Raw genomic sequence first — 18,576 nt, 5'->3', positions numbered from 1 at the left:
ATAAAAAGGAGGAGGCTTAAATTCCTGGAAAATAAGAGACGACTCCAGGAATGTTATTTACCTTTTCTGTGCCAAAAGGAAATACTGAAAGGTCCAAGCCATAAAAATACCCTTCACTACAGTAATCTTTTAGAAATAAGTTCTTTGTGTGGCTGTAACTATCTGCTTTTTCATCCTGGTTGACCCAAACCCCGGATTTATGGAATCGAAGTGGCTTTACCTGTTGTCATATCCTCCAGCATCTCCAGCAGCATGTCCTGGGTTTCATCGATCAGCTTTGTTCTCTGTACCACTAACTTCCTCAAACACAGGTACCCATTCAGGACGGTACCCACCAGGCGGCTTTTGAAGTGCCGTTTGATGGACTCCACCTCCACGAAGGAAGAGAGAAGACCTATAAAGCAATGAGATATTCAGAAGCGGGAGGAAGAGTTGGATTTGTTAGCCCTAAATGTCATGTGGCCAGCAAACAGGGCACAGTATCATAAAAGCAGCACAATGAAATGGCTTGTTACAACTCCCATTGTCAGTCTGTGGTTTAAAGCTCACTTCCATGAACGGAATGGTTGGAGGTAAAACCCTGGCCTGTGAGAGCTGCCTTGGAAATTATACCGTATGGGACCACGGTGAGGGAATGAGGAAAGGGTATATAAGGAGTTTTCTAAGTGCTTGATACAAAATTCAGCACTTTTGGACATTTTTCCGTTGCAAGATATTTCAAGAGCAGATGACTGCTCCCCTTCTAATATTTAAGCTAGCTCTGATGATGCGACAGCAAGCGTGGTACGTGACTTATCAGTTACATCACCAGATTGGCCGCTCTATAATAAAGTAAAGAATCAGCGAACACTTGGATTCCTTCTCCTGACATATTTATCAACATGATTTTTCTTTCAAGAAGCCAGGCTTTATGAATTAGTCCATTAATTTTTGAAGAACATGGAAGAGGATACAAAAAAGAATGACCTAGTTAATGACGTATTTTCATTTCCAACAAGTTTTTGAAAAAAGTATACCCTAGATGATTCAAAAAAGAAAAGCTACCATAGAATAAGTAGGTAAGAAACCACAGGTTGCAGTGTTTGCAATGGTCCCAGGAATTATACTGTACAATAAATGCAATGACATGGAGAAGTGGTATGATGAAGTTTGCTGATAACATGTTACCACAGTTCAAGTAACTAAAAACTCAAACTGATTAAAAAAAAAAAAAAAGGAAAAATCCATTTAGGGGTTAAGTGCTAAATTGATGGCAAAAATCCAGTGCTGATGACTGCAAAACACCGAATCACATCTTTTTGAAATGCTGCTACATGCTGTTACAGAACAATGATCACCCCATCTCTAATCCTACTACAGAACTTGCATCGATGACACCAAATACCTGTGAGACTCTTCAAGGCATATCCCTGCTGCAAATCAGTGCTGAGTGTTGCTTCCTCCAAGGCAAGTAAACGAGCTATTTCCTGAAAATAATTGACAAGCTTATTAGGACAAGAAACTGCAATGCCAATAATGACTAGCTGGCAAGTGTCTACCACAGAGTGCAAAGGAACATGGTGAAGAAACAGCCAGCCACAGAGAAACCAAAACTGCAGCGCAGCAGCAGGGAGGGAATGGGGAGAGGAGAGAAAACCCACCCCAAACTCCTCATTTTCTCCCTACGCCTACCTATCACCACTGCTTTGCTCTGGCGGCCCTCTGTGATGGCATCAAGGCCCCCATTAACACAGAGGGTGTCATCTGCCTCTTTGGAGTGCACCAGGGATCACCACAGAAAACTCGTAAGACCTAACACTCTGAAGACTGCAACTTAAACGTGGTGCTTCTGCAAGAGGCTGCCACTCACACTCAGGGAATGGTAGCACACCTAATCCTCCCTTGTCATTAAGGGCTTTCGGAGTCCAGGCTGGCAGCTAAGACAGCTTCCAGCTCAGACCTGGTGCCAAGTCAGTGTAGCAATATTTATACCCTTGGCATAGCTGCCCCCAGAGTAGTTAATGAAAGTGTACCAGGCAGTTTGCGCTGAGGAATGCTACAGCTGGGGCTCAAAGCACTGTTCAGAGACAACAGTGCAGAAGTGTGAACTTCCTAAACCTGGCAAGGGTCAGCAACAGAGCACTGAATGAAGAAGAGATGAAGATTTCAAAGCAAAAAAGCCAAACTGACAGGTCAGAGACAAGCTTTCTGTTGCTCCCTAGCTCCTCCATACATGTCCATACCTTAGTGATGAGGCTGCCAATATAGGGCAGAACTCCCCTGGCTGCCAGGTAGACCTTCCAGTGGGCTGGTTTGATGAGTTTCTGATACAGTGCCAGGTACTCGGCGGCACACTCGCCAGCAACGCTCAGCTCATCCAGGTAACTAGTGGAGAGAAACACAAGCTGACAACCACTTCACAGAACTAGAGGTATTCACAGCTTAAGGACACCACGGAAAGAAAGAAAAAGCCTCCCCAAATCTATCCTCCCTGTTGTCCTCCTAGCCAACAACATAATTGTTATTCATTACTTGATGGCTGAAGTGGTATTTTGTCCCAAAAAGGAGCTCCCCAAATGTGCTACTAGCATCAATTGGGGTAAGTTATGTCACAGGAGTTGGAAGAGAGTTCACCTGATTATTTTGCTGTCTAAGAGGCAGGGGAAATGTCCACAGAGCTGAACACCACCTGCTTACCCCTGGAAAAAGTACAGAGCTGCAGTAGCTTATTGCCAGGCAGCAAAAAAAAAAAAAAAAAGTCTCTCTCAATCTATACTATCCCAAGCTAATTAAGTTTTAGAATCCAGCCCAAAGAGACCTGCGAACCAGAGGTATACAAGGGAGAGGTGTGAGAAAAATTGGAAGGAGGAAGAGATTCTCATGGGAATTAAAGAAAAATAATCCCAGAGCTGCCAAGTGTGGCAACACAGAAATACCTCGTCAGGAGATCAAGGACCTGCTGTTTGCGGCTGGGGATGGTAGCCAGAGCTTCCACAATAGTACACGCAGCCTGCCTCGCAGCTTGAGTGGCAGGAGTAAACAGCACCTAAGGCAAGAGCATTGGAAGACAGTATCATCTGATGTGCACAGATAAACAAAATAAACAAAAAGGCACAGCGTACATTAGGACAGTTTGGTGACCTGGTGGCAGTGTTCCCCTGCTCTTCCGAACACTTGATTCTGTGAGAAAGCCTACTTTGCTTGCCACCAAAATATTTACACAATGCACTGTGTAGGTGACATACTAATCCATATACACAAGAAGAAAAACTTCTGCCCAGGACCTATGAAAATTCAGCGGTCAAAATGCAGCTAAGTAGACAGGTAGGAGCACTGTGGCAAGTAAAGGTTCAGAGTTTAAGAACATGCAGACTCCGGGACAAACGTTCAGATGAAGTATTTTTAAGGGAACAAAGCTGCAAACCTGACTTGGGATTGGATACAGTCAGTTACAGTCTCCCCAAATATCACTGCTCGTCATCTCTGACTGTTACTCTGCCCAGTGCACCCTACTAGTCTTCACCCACGTTTACCTGTCGCAGCCAATTGTTGTGTCCCAGCTTGAGATCCAGAGGGCAAGTTCTCTTCCCACGGCGACTCATGAACTGTTTCCATTTCCAGACATATTTTTCCGACAAGTAGAGCTGGTGAAGCTCAGCTTTGCTGGGAGATTTCCCATTGGCATCTATACCTGCAATATTGAACACAGCTCAAGAGAACTGTTGGCAGCTATCAACTGCAAACTGCCATTGTATTTTTATCTTCACACTGGAACTCTCCGAACTCCAGCTGAGAAGCTGAGTAGCTTCTCATTTCTTTCTGCTGCCATTTTCACTTCTGCATGGAGCTATGTTCACTTCCAAGCCAGACGCAAATCCCATAGCCTCTCAGGGAATTCAATCAGCTTTTCAGTTGGCTTGGTATCATTTTAAATAAGCAACAAGTTTCATTTTTCACATTCCCCTGCTTATCTTCAGGCACAGTGCGTTTTCTGCTTAGGGTCTGAACAACACAGCCTAGAAAAGCCAGTGCTACAATCTCTACAAACTACACAGCTAAGTGTGAAGATGGTATCAGACGTCATGGGACAGAAACCAACACAACTCTACAGAAGTACATTCCTTATTAAACCTGTGTTCCTTCACGAAATTGCACAGAGTTAAAAGCACAGGACTACCTCTGGCAGGGAGGCACTTTTTCCAAGCTTCATAGGATGCTTTGGGGTCCCTCTTGAGCCACAGCTGAGCTTGTGCATGGATTTCATTGCTGTAAGGCTTCACAGTGGTGAGAGCATCCACAGGCACATCCTAATAAACAAAAAAGCTCTATGATTCTTCAGAAAGCTGCAGTCTGTTCCCTTAAGAGTAACTCCTGCAGGTGAATCACTGGTTGCATCTGCTCCACGGATAGGTAAATGCAGCTCTTGGACAGCAGCAGGGTATACAGTTTCTGTTAACGATGAACTAAGAGAGACGCCTCACTCCAGTTACTACTGAAATATCAGTAAACCCATCTTTGACATCCATCTGTGATTATCAGATAGCTAGATCAAAGCAGAAACATACCTTCTCCCTTACAAATGTTACCCTAAATTACAATCAAGGAGCAGCCAACCAATATAATTTTTATCAGAATTGTAGCTCTGTTTAAAAATCCGAGTTAAAAGTACTTGATTCTACAAAGCTGCTGAAAGCACCAAAAGCTTGCCCAAAATAACCAAGCCATAGCTTTGAAGTAGCTCTTTCCCCGTGCCTCAGATCCAAGTGGGAAAAAAAACAAGTCCTGCTTTCAACAGTAGTGGTCAAAGCCACAAAAGAACAGTAAAAAATGGAAAGCAGTTACCTGTAATTTGCAGTCTGCAAAGACAAGAGTCACAGTACTTGTGCTTTCCTAGTAACCGTGACCAGGAAAAGCAAGCCCTGGCTTCCTCACAAAGTTATTAATCACTGAGATCACTGTGCCAGACTTTCATCAGCAAATTTTCAGATGCTTTGCTCAGCATCTAAGGCAGTACCTTGTTTTTCTTGCTGGTTGGAGCAGGTGGCTTGATCAGCTTTTGAAGAATGCGCAGGCACATGAGGGTGATGTTTTCAACAACCACTGGAGTCTTGATGTTCACTGCCATCAAAAAGAGGCTGAGAGCTGAAAGACAGACATAAATTTTTATTCCACTAAGATCTGCAGAGAGGACACCTCCCCAGCTCTATACAGCGTATTAAAAGTGGTTAGAGTTCAGAAAGACCTCGTATTCTCAAGCAAAACTATCACATTTGCATGCAGCATGGATGGCAAACAATCCTTTTGTATTACAGCAAGAGAGTCTTTGCCATCCTTCCCTCTACACCTCCATCTTTCTATTTCTCAGCACTCCTGTTTCAAGAAATGCACTACCCCAAAACAAAGCTATCTGGTGCTAACTCCATTTTTATCCCTAATCATAAGCTGAGTCGGCATCAGTTCCCTTCCTTAAAATTTTACTATAGTGCCTGGACCCGGGCACAGCATTCTAAAATAAAGCTGTCACACTAGTTGTCTGAACTCACCACACCGTAGTCGGAGCTCCCAGCAGCTGTCTTCCTTGGAGATGGAATCTGTTAGCAGCAACATTTCATACTGGAGGCTGCTAGCCTGTAACACAGACACACGTTCAAAGGCTTAAGAAGTCTTGGTGTCGCAGCAGTCCTTTTTTCGCCTTCTGATGTTTAAAAAAACACAGGTTCAAAACACACTGATCTAAGTAAATTTAATCCCTTGCCCATTTGGGACGACTGGCAACCTATCTGAGAGAGCTACAAGCAACAGCCAAGAGAGGCAGAATTGTCTGCGGAAACTTGGGCACATACCTAATCACATCATTTTGTGCTTTAATGTTTATGTTAATTCCTATCAAGACACAAACACCTTCTGTATTACAAATAGACCACGGTAATAGAGAAGATGCAATGATTAGAATACACCAGCAGTTGCAGAGGGGCAGAAAATAGAAATCAGAAAACACTGGAGTCTCTCACCAAGTCTGGATTTGCCCAGTGTCCCTTCAGAGCTGCAGAAACCTTCCCAATGATTAAGTCATTCATTTGTTGCGTGGCCTCTGGATTGTCCCTAATTCCAGTAGGAAAAAAACAGAACAGTGTTATGCTGTGCTCGCACTAAATAACAAAAGCTCCTGGGATTTCAGCTTAGTTGGTAACAATTGTACAAGCAGTTACAGCCTACAGTTTGCTGATGTAAGATATCTCCCCTATAAAGCTACTCCTTTTCTGATTTACAAGCATGTGGCTTTCCAGAGTTCACTGGAAGTCAGACGGCTGCGAACACTGACTCACTGAAACACTAACCTGGTCAGAAGGCACATGAGCTGACGGACCTCCTCCCGCATAGTGGCTGCACCCCGGCGCAAGTTGTAGTCAAAGAGCTCTCTGATAAGGCCCTGGGACACGAGGATATGCCTGATGGCAGAGTTGGTGGCCAAAGCCCGGAGCAACGTTATGCAGTGTTCAGTGACGGCCGAGGCACAGCCATAGCATTTAGTTGATGATGTGTGGCCACAGCCTAGAACAGACAAGGCACGATACTGGCTGGCAGTAAACGTGGGTTGGACAGTGGTGCGCGAGGACTTCGTTGCTGCCTCTCTCTGTTGGAGATCATATTCCAGGAGTTCCTTTCGAGAGGCAAACACTTTCTGGAAACACAGAAAAAGAGAGATGAAAGTTGTGGAACTGTGAGGCAGCACGTAATCGCTAATGCCATTCACAGGTTATTTTCACTATGGAGGAACATTTTTAACCAAGTATCTCAAAACTTTAAATCCTTCATGTCAATGGCAGACTTGGGAAATCCATTATAAATATCAGCCTAACTCCCAGTTATCTGCCCTGTTAAAGGCTTGTTGTCTACATTACATGCAACCTAACACTGGAAATGTGACAAATCCGTAGAATTAATTGTAACCATGGCTTTTAGAAATTGTCATTCTGTTACTTCCCTGAAAATATGCAGCTGATCACCTATTGTTAATGGCATCATTAAATGCCAAATGGCAATATCTTACTTCTTATTTCTGATATGTACTGTATCTGGTAACAGAAGGAAACACATGACCCAAATTCAAACCAAAGCACATCATACCTGGATGATTTTGGAAAGTTCATCGAAAGAGTTCTTGCAGTCCCCGCAATACTCCTGGGCTAACTGCAGTATGTATCTATTCACACTAGCTGAGGTAGAACTTATCCCTCCACTACTACCAGATTCATCCTGTAACAGAGGGGAAAACAAAAAGGAATCATATACGGGGGCTACACACAGAAATAATGGCTGCAGAGCAGCATCTGAAGCAGGACCTTTAGTGGCTCCTGGCAGTGTCTCACCAGCCTCGAGCTCTGTGCAAGATGCATCTGCCCTTTGTTACCTGTGGCTTTTCAGGAGCTGCCTCATTCACTTTACACAGAAGGTTTTCCAGCTGCGGTCGGTGTCCCATTAGTTGGTGATACACTCTGTCAGCCTTGTCCAGGAGAGTGTTAATATTTGTTACTGCCTAAGAATAAAAAAGGAAAGGAAACTCTTATTTTATGTTCAGAGGCAATTTTTCATTCTACAAAACTGCAACCACCAACCTCCAAGTCTTCTGTCTCTCTTGCCTTTCTCTAGCAAAAAAATAAACAAACAGTGATCCTGCACCCCACTTCTGCCAGGAGTACTGCTCTGCTGACACTACGCTCAGCACATTTATCCTCTGGGACAGGTCACATAGTGCAATGGGTTCTTCGTTCTTCAGCAGTGCTCCTCAGATGGGATGGTAAAGAACACAGTACAACCCAAATTCACCCCCATGTACAGCAAGGCAAAGAGATGCAGTGCTTGAAGGCCAGTTTATAAGTAAAGCACTGAATTAGGTCTTTTGAAGAATTACTTATTTGGTGGAGCAAGACAGCAAATAAGGAATGCATTAGTCAGTGAGGAGCCTTGAAGGAGCACTGCTTTTCGTGTTACTCCTGAGAGAGATGGACCTCTGATGTCCCTACGCCACTGACCTGGCCAGAGGACACAGCACTTCATTAATTTATCTGCTATTAGTCTCACCTTCTTTCGATCCTCTTCATTTTCTATGGGATCCACTGCACAGCAAGGCTTGGCATACAACATGAAGTCAAAGCGAGCATATTTACAGAACCCACAGGCATTGCAAAGGAAGGGATCTTTCTCATCATAATTGATGGATCTGAAAGGCAAGCCAGAAAGGTCCAAGAATGCAGCTGAGCTTTATCAAGGTAACTGAGGCAGTGAAATAAGCTGTGAATGGACTCAGTAGGTAAAAGAGGATAGCCCTTAAAACATCTAACCTACCAAATTGCCCTGGGGAAGCCCCAAGTGAAATACATGAGGTACATGAGAATCAAAACCTACAAATCATGCAAAAAAAAAAAAAAAAAAAAAAAAATTCTTACAGAGGCAGTGCCACATTCTGGCCAGAAAAAGCAGAAACAGATGTGAATTTGTTCCTCACAACTCTACTTTAACTACAGCAATTCCCAGTAGAATGTCAGACTAGGGCACTGTGCCCTTTACAAGAACACAGATAAAAGGAAACCATTTTGGTTTGTAAGGTCTAGGCTTTCAATAGCTTTCACTCTTTACCCAGTTGCAGTGGGACTAACTACAGCATACTTATTATCCCGTTGCAGACTACAGTAGCGTGACACGAACTGATTTATAGCTCCCATAATTCAAGAAGGGATGTGGAAACCTTTTAATATAGCAGGAATCGCCTGATCTTTGGAAAGAATCTGCTAAACACCTTGAATCCCATGAGGATTAGAACGGCATAAGGGACAACAATAAGGGAGGAAGAGGTATCAGATAAGGAGACAAAACTCACAGAAGAGAAGGATTTATAATACTGTAGTGAAAGCCTGAATAGTGCACAGTAAATTATGCCCTGAGCCTTGCTCTGAATGAGGAGAGCACAACAAAAGCTCTGAATAGACAAGCCAGCACTGTCCGTCCAGCACGCTAAGGCAAGGGATTCTGTGGGGAAACCCCCCTGCAATCCTATAATTGAACTCCAGCCTCATGCCCTTGAACAGGCAGGCCAAAAATAACCTCCTCCTGAGAATTTTCTTGTTTAAACTTCAGAGGGCTTGATCTGAAACTTCTGTGTTCTTTCAGTATTGTCGTATCAGGTTTCCTTTGTTAGCCTGCATTAACATTAAATCCCTGTAAGCCTGTTTTATACTTCTCGACTAATTTGATTGTGTGGTTGTATTAACCAGAATCGTGTATTGAACTAGCAGGGAATTTTGTTGAACATCACACACAGGCAACAGCACAAGGGCTCCATAAACCCCCAGCGCTGGCTCCGTGGGGAGGAACGAGGATGCCATACCTGCACTTGTGGCACTGGTACACGTTTTCACCACAGTTCCCACACACCCCCGGGTTGGCTGGGACGGACGCGCTACACCGGGGGCACTGCAGGGTCTCCGTGGAAGCCTGGTAATTCTCATAGAAATCTGCAAATTCAATCATCAGGTTCGAAGCCACAATGGGCAGCGGCAAATCAATCTTCACCTCTGCCTGGCCTGGGGTCAGCTGGACTTTTTTAGCTTTGTGCCAACGAGCCGGCCTGGGAAAAGGAAAGAAAGCAGCACAGTTTTTCAGTGGGGAAGTACCCTCCCTGCCCACGTACGAAGAGAAGCCAAACACAACCGTCTCAGCTCCAAATCTACTTTAAATTGGATGAATGGAGAGCAGTTCCAGGATTCGTTTCCTTAGCTTCTGCATTGACATGATATGTAGCCAGAAATACATTTTAAGCCTTTATCCTCTTCATAGAGAGAGACTGTTTAGGATTAAAGAGCTGTTGATGCCTCATGGAAAAACTTTAATTCTACAGACATTTTCTAGGGATTTTCGCCTCCATTTTTTTATTAGTAAGGACATTTGCATGAAAACAGGATATTTATTTCTAAAGATCTCATCTGCTCCCACTGCTTATTCTCAACCTGAAGTCAGAATCCTTGCTTTGTGACATCATAATCCTCTCCACAGCAGCCACTTGTGATGTCACAGAGGATTAAGACTTCAAATAAGCAATAAGCGGCAGGCACAGATTAATCCCTAAGCCAAAGAGATCTGATACTAGTGAGAACATCTCAAGAAGTAAGAAGGGAAAGCATATAAGCAAAACTGGCTCCAGCCTGAGCAATATATTGAAAAGGAGCAATTTTTCATAGGTAAAGCAGCAGCCGAGAGTTAGGCGACCCAACTTTAATTTTAATTCTACTGTATGGCTTCAAACAAGTAACGTTAATGCCTTCTGCATTTCTGGACATGCTGCAAGGTCCAAATCCCTTTCTGAGTGAAACTCTCCATGAGGTGCTCTTGGTATTAATACTGATTTCCACACAAGTTAGGTGCTTAAACCTGAGCCTGTACAAAGTTTGCAAAGAGAAATTTTACAGGCATATTTCAAGCTCTAGGTGAAACCTGGATCTTTTGTTCAACAATTTACAAGATTCAGAACAATTCCACCCAATGTGGGCTGACAGTGATGAGTAATAGTCCAAGAAGGAACGTTAGCTGAAACAAGAAGCCAGGCACCTCGGTAGAAACAGTAACGTCCAATGCAGAGACTGGCACACAAAAACCATGGATGAACGTACTTGTTTTTCAGCTCCACTATGGCTTGCACTGTCCTGTTGTTGTAATAGAGGTTGATGGTTCGGACCATTTTGGTTCGTTTCAGGTCTCCTATCTTCACTGTCACTTTGCTGATGGTGTGGCTGCCGATTAGTTTCACCACTTGCTGGGTGGTAGTATAACGCGTGTCCACTTTAATGGAGGAAAGCTTGATGTACTGAGAAGACAAAAACAAGGACACGCTGCCTGTATGATGACATCCCAATAAACTCAGAAACACAGCAAATCACACTGCTGTAAACGCTTGGGATCCCTATAACTGGAAAGGGTTTAAGAACAGCAGTTACTTACACAGAAGGGCACCTCCGGGTTGTTGCAGACAAGGCAAGGATCGCTCTCCAGGTAATAGCCATCAAACTCCACCAGCCCAGACAGCGTGCTGGAATGAGGGCAAGAACACTGAACAATCTAATTTGGCATTCGCTGTGTTTTAAACACAAGCCATTCAATCAGAATAGTTTTAGTTTACCTGTAGTCCCCAGTCCCAGATTTAGTAACAGAAGCATTGCAATTTAAAGCACATTGAAAATTACCATTTTTCACTAGGTAACATTTTACTATAATTATTAACTGCCACGGTATGACTAAGAACACAACACTTAATTCTGCAAGTCCATATTCTCCAGTTGGTCCTAGTATTTTGTAACGTTTACTGAACAAATGAAAGCAAAAAAGCTAAAGCCAAACTACTACTGATAGCACGTAGAACATCACATTTTTCAGATGGCAGAAGGGAATCTGCTATTCTCCCAAGACCAGCTGCAGCAAGCGTGCAATCTCAGTAGGGGTCCCTCCTCCACCACAATTTTACTAGAAGAATTGTGTATTCCCCTGTGGATCGCAGCTCAGCTGCTGAAAAGCTCTTTAGTGAAATGGATCAAAGTCAGAAGTAACTCACTTGTAAATGTTGGAGTTAGGGTGGTTGGTAAGAATGTGGTTTTGAGTCCGGAGGATCTCCACAGCCTTTTGGGAGTATTCCTTCAGCTGAAACACAATTAAGAAAACACTGTCTTCTCAACATCGTATTTTATAGCTACAAAGACATAAAGATTTCTCATCTTGGGGCGTTCCAGATCCCCCAGAAGATGCATGTACTATACCCACAGGAATTTATGTGGTCAAATCATTACTCAGGAATGCTACAGATCCTAAAATTAGACCTTCACCACAATAACAGTGCTATTTGTCAGCCAATCACTGCAAATGCCTGCTAAGATTCATAAGGCATTCCCAGCTCTTTAAACACACACATGCAAATATCAGTGCGTCTAAACGATTCATTCTCAAGCCCACTGGTCCCCTAAGAAATCCTACCACTTCCTTTGTTCAAAAGTCGTGGTTACAAAAGATTTCTAGGAGCTGAAATACCAAAAATGTCTAATTTAGAGCTAGCAGATAAATGTATTTTCCCACAAAGGTTTCCTGTGGGAAAAAAGTTTTATTCTAAATAATGAAAAAAACAACCAAAAAATAACATCCTCCCCCCCCCAAAACCCACCAACCCCCACAAAACAATAAAACAAAAAAAAAAAAATCCACACTCCCCAATTTTTTAAGGACCCTGCCATTTTAACATTCACATTTTGGGAACAAAAAAAATTTCCAGCAGAAGCTCTTTTGACAGAAAATCTGTCCCAGCTGTACCATAAACGAGCACTAACATAATTCATAGTAAGCAGCAGGACCTGGGATTCGGGTCTCCTCCTTTTCAGAATGACATGGTACCTTTTTCTCAGTCTGCTGTGTTTTCAGAGAGAAGTATCCCAGGAGATCTACAAACTGGGCAGCCTTTCTTCCATAGGCTGGAAGTTCTGGCCAGATTGACCACATGAGATCCAACAGTAATTCCTGCTGAGACTTGTTAGAGTTCCTGTTGAATGGATTGCATATCAATTAGGCCTGTGAAGACTGCATGGCACACAATCTTATTCGAAAGGAAAATACGTGCTACAGTTCACCAGACTTGGAAACCATGATCTTGCAATACATCAGAGTTGACAGTTAAATCTCATCGCTTCTTGGCACCAGCTGTTTTCTAGCACTCTCCGAAACGAAAGCAGCTGTCTTGCAACAACTGAATAGAGTTCTGAAGGAGTTCAGCACCCTGAAGTGTGCCTTTCTCTACATAACCCCCAACTTTTTAACTGTATAAGCCTCGGAAATTCACTTGCCCGCAAACACCTACTCCTGTAGATGTCAGGAGCCAGATTCTGCAGACAGAAATAAAATGCTTCTTGCAGATGATAACTCAAGCTGATCAGTAACAAGTAAGTCACAACTTCTATCTCCAGCCCCAAGAACTGCAAAACAGTGAGAGCCACTCAGGGCGATGCAATCATCAGCACCCCTCGGGACAGAGGCTGGAGCATTAACGCTTACACAAGGACAGAGCTCTCCGTAACTGAGCTGAGACTGGCCAAGAGGAGCTGGCTCAGAGGGTCCCTCCCAGCTCACCTGTAGATGTGGAGCGCGAGGCAGTGGGCCTGCCATCTCACGGAGGAGGAGTTGGACTCCAGCAAGAAGCAGCGCAGGAACTGAATGAGGGTCTCCTTGTCAGCAAACTTGTTCAGCTGGTTCACCAGAGCTGTACACAGCTGATCTTCCTGACTGCCCGAACTGTCGCCTAGGGATGGCACAAGAAAGACAGAGTTAAGAAAGCAGATGAATGGAATACCTCACAGGCAGGCTAGCTCCCTATTTAATAGATCATAGAGTGAGGATAATGGGGACAAATTACGGTGTTACAGGCAAGTTTAACGTTCCTTCCTTCTTCCAAAAATATAACCTAGTATTCCTGACTAACGCAGAAGAAAACTGCTGGAAAACTTGCCAGTGAGGACATGAGAAATGTGCTACACATCCTGATAAAAAGAAAAGGATCAACACGGGGCAGTGAAAAGATTCACAGAGAATCATCTGATAGAGAAAGGCAAAATGGTTCCTTGAAGAAAAGCCAAGAGAGAATTTATGCCCATGACTTTTATAGGAAAGCTTAATTACTTTCCCAGGACTTTGGGTATCCATTAAGCAGCAGCCCTGGCTCCAACATAGCTTAGGAGTCAGACAGAGGAAACAAGTCTGAACATAATCACTGAAGAGCAGAGCTAACTGGGTGTGCATCTCCTGTACTTGTTTTAATCCCCAGGAGCATTTCAACCTCCAACAACCCAGGATAGGCAAGTTAGGTGGAAGCTACTTCATCACTAGACTAGGTAACTTCCATTTGACAACTTAAAGGCCACTCAAGTTAATAAATACTCACAGTGGGTTTGGGATATACTCAGCACTTACTTTCAGCCCCAACACTTAAGGCATACTGCTTCATCTTTGCCTGTCCCCAATCTACATATGGTAAAACTGCTCTTCTCTCCTAATTGCTGCTGTGGTCTGCAAGTGCCCTTGCCACGACCCATGACCCCTTCACAACAGTGGGATTTATCACAATGAGAAGCAAGCAGTTCTCTCTAAATAGACCAAGAAAGGCTGAGAGGAGCAGACTTCATCCCTAAAACCACGATAGAACAGGGCACAGCTGCAGCTCACCCTCTCGTTCCTTTTCCTTTTCTTCTTTCTTGCTCTTTTTAGTGGAGGATTTGCTCTGTGTTGCTGGCTGCCCAGAGCCCGATGCTGCAGGAGCAGAGGTGGAAGAGGTGCTTGATGATCCGGAGGATGAAGCCACAGATAGCACTTTACTGCCACACAGAGCACAAGACAGCAGCTGCAGGAGAACTGGTGACACTCCTTCATCTACCAGGAAGCTGACTTGAAGGAGGAAATAGAGAACCGCTGCAGAGAAAAGAAGAAAATCTTTGAAGCCTGAATTAAAAAAAAAAAAAAAAAGCAAGCAAAATAACTCCAACCTAAAACAAAAAACCCCTTTGAACATGACAAGGGCCATCCCCACAAACTCACAGAACCCTCCTGTACTGTTCTCTGTACACTACAGAAGCGTAACATTTGGGTACACCAAGGTAAAGTGTTTCATCCCAAATAACACACTGGAACAACGGCAGCACAAGCGAGAGAACAGGGCTCTCCTATTCTTGTAAATTATCTGTTACACCATACTGCATTCTTCAGCTAAGGAACAGATGCAATTAGAGCACTCTGATAATTAGTACTGGAAACAGTTCAGTCCAACTCAAAACTCTCAGCTGCGTCCCCCCTTCTTCTCTGCTGAGCTTCCCCATCTGAGAAGTCTTGATTCAAACCGTGTAACACATCCCCTCTGCTCCCTCAAATACTCCCAGAGAAAGAACTCACAGTCATCTTTAATGCAGAACTTCTGCCAGTTTACTGTTCGCTGTGTGGCAATCTCTGCACAAGCCTTTAAATGTTCCATCTGAAAGGCACAATGGGACAGGATTAAACACCATGTCAGTATTTCTGTTACTGACATCTTACATAAATGCAACATACACTTCTTCCTAGCGCAGCAGCACACTCTTCCTTACCAAGCTGATCAACGTATCATACTGCAGGGCAGAGCCTGAACTTGCTGTGACCACACTGGCCCGAAGGAAAATGCCTTGCTCTTCCAGGAGCTTTTTGATTCCACGAACATGAGAGTCCAGCGTGTGAAGGTCTCTGAGCTGGCGGTATTTATCCTTCGATCCACAGATAAATAGCAAAAGCTTGCGGACTTGGCGGCGCACGAACGGAGTCTGCTGGATCATCAGGTACTAGACAAAAAAAAGCCTACAATATCAGCACTGTGAACTCACCAGCAGGCAACCTGCGCCAACAGAAATACGATGGGTTTTCTTACAATAAGGAAAAGATATGGAAGATGCGTTCCTGAATCTGTCAGCTTTAAGGTAAAGTTACCCGTAAAAGTCAGTCACAGGCAAAAGGAACACTGCACAGCAACACCACAGCATCCTGAGCTGTGCAACTGTGAAACAGCTTCTGAAAACCATTCTTTGTCATCTGTGACCTCAAACAAAAAGCTAGTCAAGCCTAACGAAGAAATCCTAGCCCACACTTGTGCAAACATAAGATAATTTGTTATCTCAAGTAGGAAGCTATACAACCAAAGGATCTAAAAAGTTATACACCAAATATCTTACTGATTTCTTTTTCAAGGACTAAGTTCAGTACCAACAGATGAGCGTGATGTTACACTGTACCATCTCAGAGAAGGTTTTCTATTCGAGTTTTCTGGCAGCAAACGTTGAGTTACAGGAAATAATGGCAATCTTATTTTTCACATATTCTTTCCTATAGATTCCTTGTTCAACAGGAATAAAACAAAGCCAACAGTTCAACTTCTTTCAAGGGGGATTAAAAATCAGAGATGGATCTGAGATCAGCTATGCAAAAGCTCATCTCTCCCATGAAGGGTAACGTTACTGGAATTGTTTTGTTAAAATCCATAGGTGTATCATGTTCTCACCTCAGACAGAAAGTAGAACCAGGAGTGATCAAAGATGGGAGGTGGGATGCGGGAGTTTGTGTCTGCAATCTTCTTGATCTGGTAGGGCAGGCGCAGTACCATCTCTGTCAGGAGCTGCGTGTAGGCCTCGAAAACATCTGCAGCATGACCCTGAAAGCAAGAGCAATCAATGAGGCTCTGGTACAGAACACTCCCAGTGGGGTGTCATGACAAACTACAAGGTGCATTCTCTGTTTTTCTAAAAACAAAGCTTTTCTGCACCTTTGCAGACAGAAGAAAATCTCCCAGCTGATAAATAAAAACAAGCCAACAAACCTGCACAAGGACTTGAACTAGATGGCAACTGTTAGGATGCAGCAAGCTAGTCTGCAGTAATCAGGCATTTTAACATATGAGCTTTCAGCTCAGGAGACATTCTTAACATTTAACTAGGCTTTTTTCACTGCACCTGTACACATATCTGCCCCAGCAGCATCTTATCATAAAGGCACCATGGTGGTCACACAAGTTTAGAATTTAGTGTGGAAATCCCCCTCAACTGCTAGGCTCCCTTGCCACAGTAAGTAGTGGTGGTTCAGAAATTCTGCCTGCCAAGCAAAAGGAGTCACGCGATGGAGCAGCTTCCCTTCAGGAAGATTAACACTTCAACCAGAAACAGTGACAGCAGCTTCACAGAACTGCCTGGTTCAGGAGTGCATCGATGGATACAGCGAGCTGCGCTGCTCAGAGAACTCAGAGCAATCCTAGTTGTAACTACGTGCTAAGGGAACAGATTTTAATTGCACTACTAAGGGAAAACCAGTTCTGCAAGGATCTTTACTTGCTTCTGTGCAGCAGCCTTTTACTGCAGGTCACTTAAAGCTAACAGCATAGGGTAGGACTCACCTTCACATACTGGCGGAGGAAAAAAGGGCTCATGTCAGGTGGAGAAGAAGTAGTGTGAGGTTTCAGGAGCTGGCTGGTGGCTACAGGCTCCTCATCATTCTGCTGGCTTTTCCAGTACTCCAGCAAAGACTTCAGCACATGTAGACAGTAGTCAACAGCACCAGAGCTCAACAACGCAGCAGCAGTGGCACTAGAGATGAGGGAGGAAGACTGAAACCAAGAGGAGATGGATTACTAAAGCACCTGAGAACCACTGTGTCAGAAGAGCAGAGGAAGCTGTGAGAATCAGGCAGCAGTTGCTGACAGTATGGCTAAGAGAGCAGGTTTTTATGAAACTTTACAGGCAGCTTTTAAGTTTGAGGTTTCTTTGAGGTTGGGGTTTTTGGGTTTTTGTGTTTATTATGAAAAGCAACTCAAATATTTACAGAGACTCTTTTGAACAAGCGCTTAGTAAAGGAAAACAAATAAAATCTCCTCTTAAGTCTAATCTCCCCTCGACACATGTGCCAGAGGCCACTCTGCTATGGATTAGACGACTAGGGCTTTTTTTTCCTTCTTCCCCCTCCCCCCCCCCCCCCTCCCTTTTTTTTTTTAAAGTTGGGATTTCTATTTGTTTATCTGGGATTTGGCCAGCTGGGCGTGAATTCTGGTAGAGAAAGAGTCCCTGTTGCAGATGCCGCTCAGAGGCTCTGCTCCACCCAGGTATTGCTCCACCTGCATTCTGCAAGACGATGAGCTTTGATTTCTGTGGGAAGCTCAAGTGAATAACAAAGGCTGGAGAAAAAGCTACTGTAAATAAAACTATTAAAGCAGCCCTGTAAATCCAAACAAACCCCACAGCTCATAAGCTCATTAAAATTTGATGCAGTTCAGACTAAATTTTTTAACCTCTATGCTTTTTTATTAATCTCCTTCCCACCACACATACTGCTTTTTATGCCTTATTACTGTACCTTTTAGCAACAAATATCTAAGGAATCCTCTTAGCGACTTTTACGTTGACACAGCAGCATATTGCTTTTCAATAATCACATTACAAATCCTCTTTAACCCCTTCAGCACCCTCAGATGCAAGGAAAAAATCCGCTAGATCGTTTTAAATAACATCATTTATGTGCTGCCCTTAGCTCAGTCAGAAACCGTGCACAAAACAAGTGAATCCAGTTGTCTTTACATGTCGGTTTCCTCCATTCTGAGTTTCAGCAAAGACCTTTTTTCACAAGATTCAAGTAGCGTTCCAGACTCCTCAAATTTTTCCAAAGCACTGTTAACTGTTTTTCAGTTTTAGACCAGCTATTTCAGTTAGCAGCTTTGTTCATCAAAGATGGTCTGAAAAGCCCCCCAGCCACATCATCCCCCTGACAAAGCAATTTGAAGAATGTACCTCACAAATGGAAGACTTGGATCCTGACTTAGTTCTGGACATGAACACACTAAGCAGCCTCATTACCACCAAGTGCACTTCATTCACAGGAGAGCGTTCGTTTTTCTTGGACACATCCTGCAAGGAGAGAGCTTGCTTGCTTACTTACAGAGTTGAGCACAATGTCCTGAGCACCTACATTTCAGTGCTCTGATCCTCATGAAGCATTTCTAATTTAAGCTCAAGCAGTAAT

The 18,576-nt window shown here is 43.7% G+C and overlaps 1 protein-coding gene across 5 annotated transcripts in view; it reads right to left on the bottom strand.

Annotated features, from left to right (window-relative positions):
* The window catches only part of UBR4 (ubiquitin protein ligase E3 component n-recognin 4), a 78,904-nt gene that overhangs the window by 18,276 nt on the left and 42,052 nt on the right, over nt 1–18,576 (bottom strand). For all 5 annotated transcript variants that reach the window (XM_074892656.1, XM_074892657.1, XM_074892658.1 and 2 more), the window contains 25 exons: nt 18,345–18,461; nt 16,961–17,170; nt 16,076–16,225; nt 15,135–15,362; nt 14,944–15,022; nt 14,224–14,466; nt 13,135–13,303; nt 12,406–12,550; nt 11,579–11,664; nt 10,972–11,059; nt 10,644–10,837; nt 9,365–9,604; nt 8,062–8,200; nt 7,391–7,516; nt 7,108–7,236; nt 6,318–6,661; nt 5,991–6,081; nt 5,523–5,607; nt 4,994–5,121; nt 4,157–4,286; nt 3,513–3,670; nt 2,916–3,025; nt 2,223–2,364; nt 1,385–1,466; nt 221–394 (listed from right to left, as the gene is read on the bottom strand). In XM_074892656.1, the coding sequence (XP_074748757.1) occupies nt 221–394; nt 1,385–1,466; nt 2,223–2,364; nt 2,916–3,025; nt 3,513–3,670; nt 4,157–4,286; nt 4,994–5,121; nt 5,523–5,607; nt 5,991–6,081; nt 6,318–6,661; nt 7,108–7,236; nt 7,391–7,516; nt 8,062–8,200; nt 9,365–9,604; nt 10,644–10,837; nt 10,972–11,059; nt 11,579–11,664; nt 12,406–12,550; nt 13,135–13,303; nt 14,224–14,466; nt 14,944–15,022; nt 15,135–15,362; nt 16,076–16,225; nt 16,961–17,170; nt 18,345–18,461 (3,787 nt within the window). The remainder of the gene's footprint in view (nt 1–220; nt 395–1,384; nt 1,467–2,222; nt 2,365–2,915; nt 3,026–3,512; nt 3,671–4,156; nt 4,287–4,993; nt 5,122–5,522; nt 5,608–5,990; nt 6,082–6,317; nt 6,662–7,107; nt 7,237–7,390; nt 7,517–8,061; nt 8,201–9,364; nt 9,605–10,643; nt 10,838–10,971; nt 11,060–11,578; nt 11,665–12,405; nt 12,551–13,134; nt 13,304–14,223; nt 14,467–14,943; nt 15,023–15,134; nt 15,363–16,075; nt 16,226–16,960; nt 17,171–18,344; nt 18,462–18,576) is intronic.

This window comes from Strix uralensis, chromosome 23, assembly GCF_047716275.1.
Source record: "Strix uralensis isolate ZFMK-TIS-50842 chromosome 23, bStrUra1, whole genome shotgun sequence".
In the NCBI taxonomy this organism is placed as follows: Eukaryota; Metazoa; Chordata; class Aves; order Strigiformes; family Strigidae; genus Strix; species Strix uralensis.
The sequence above is the reverse complement of the archived record's forward strand: the minus strand, read 5'-3'. Positions and strand labels throughout refer to the sequence as shown.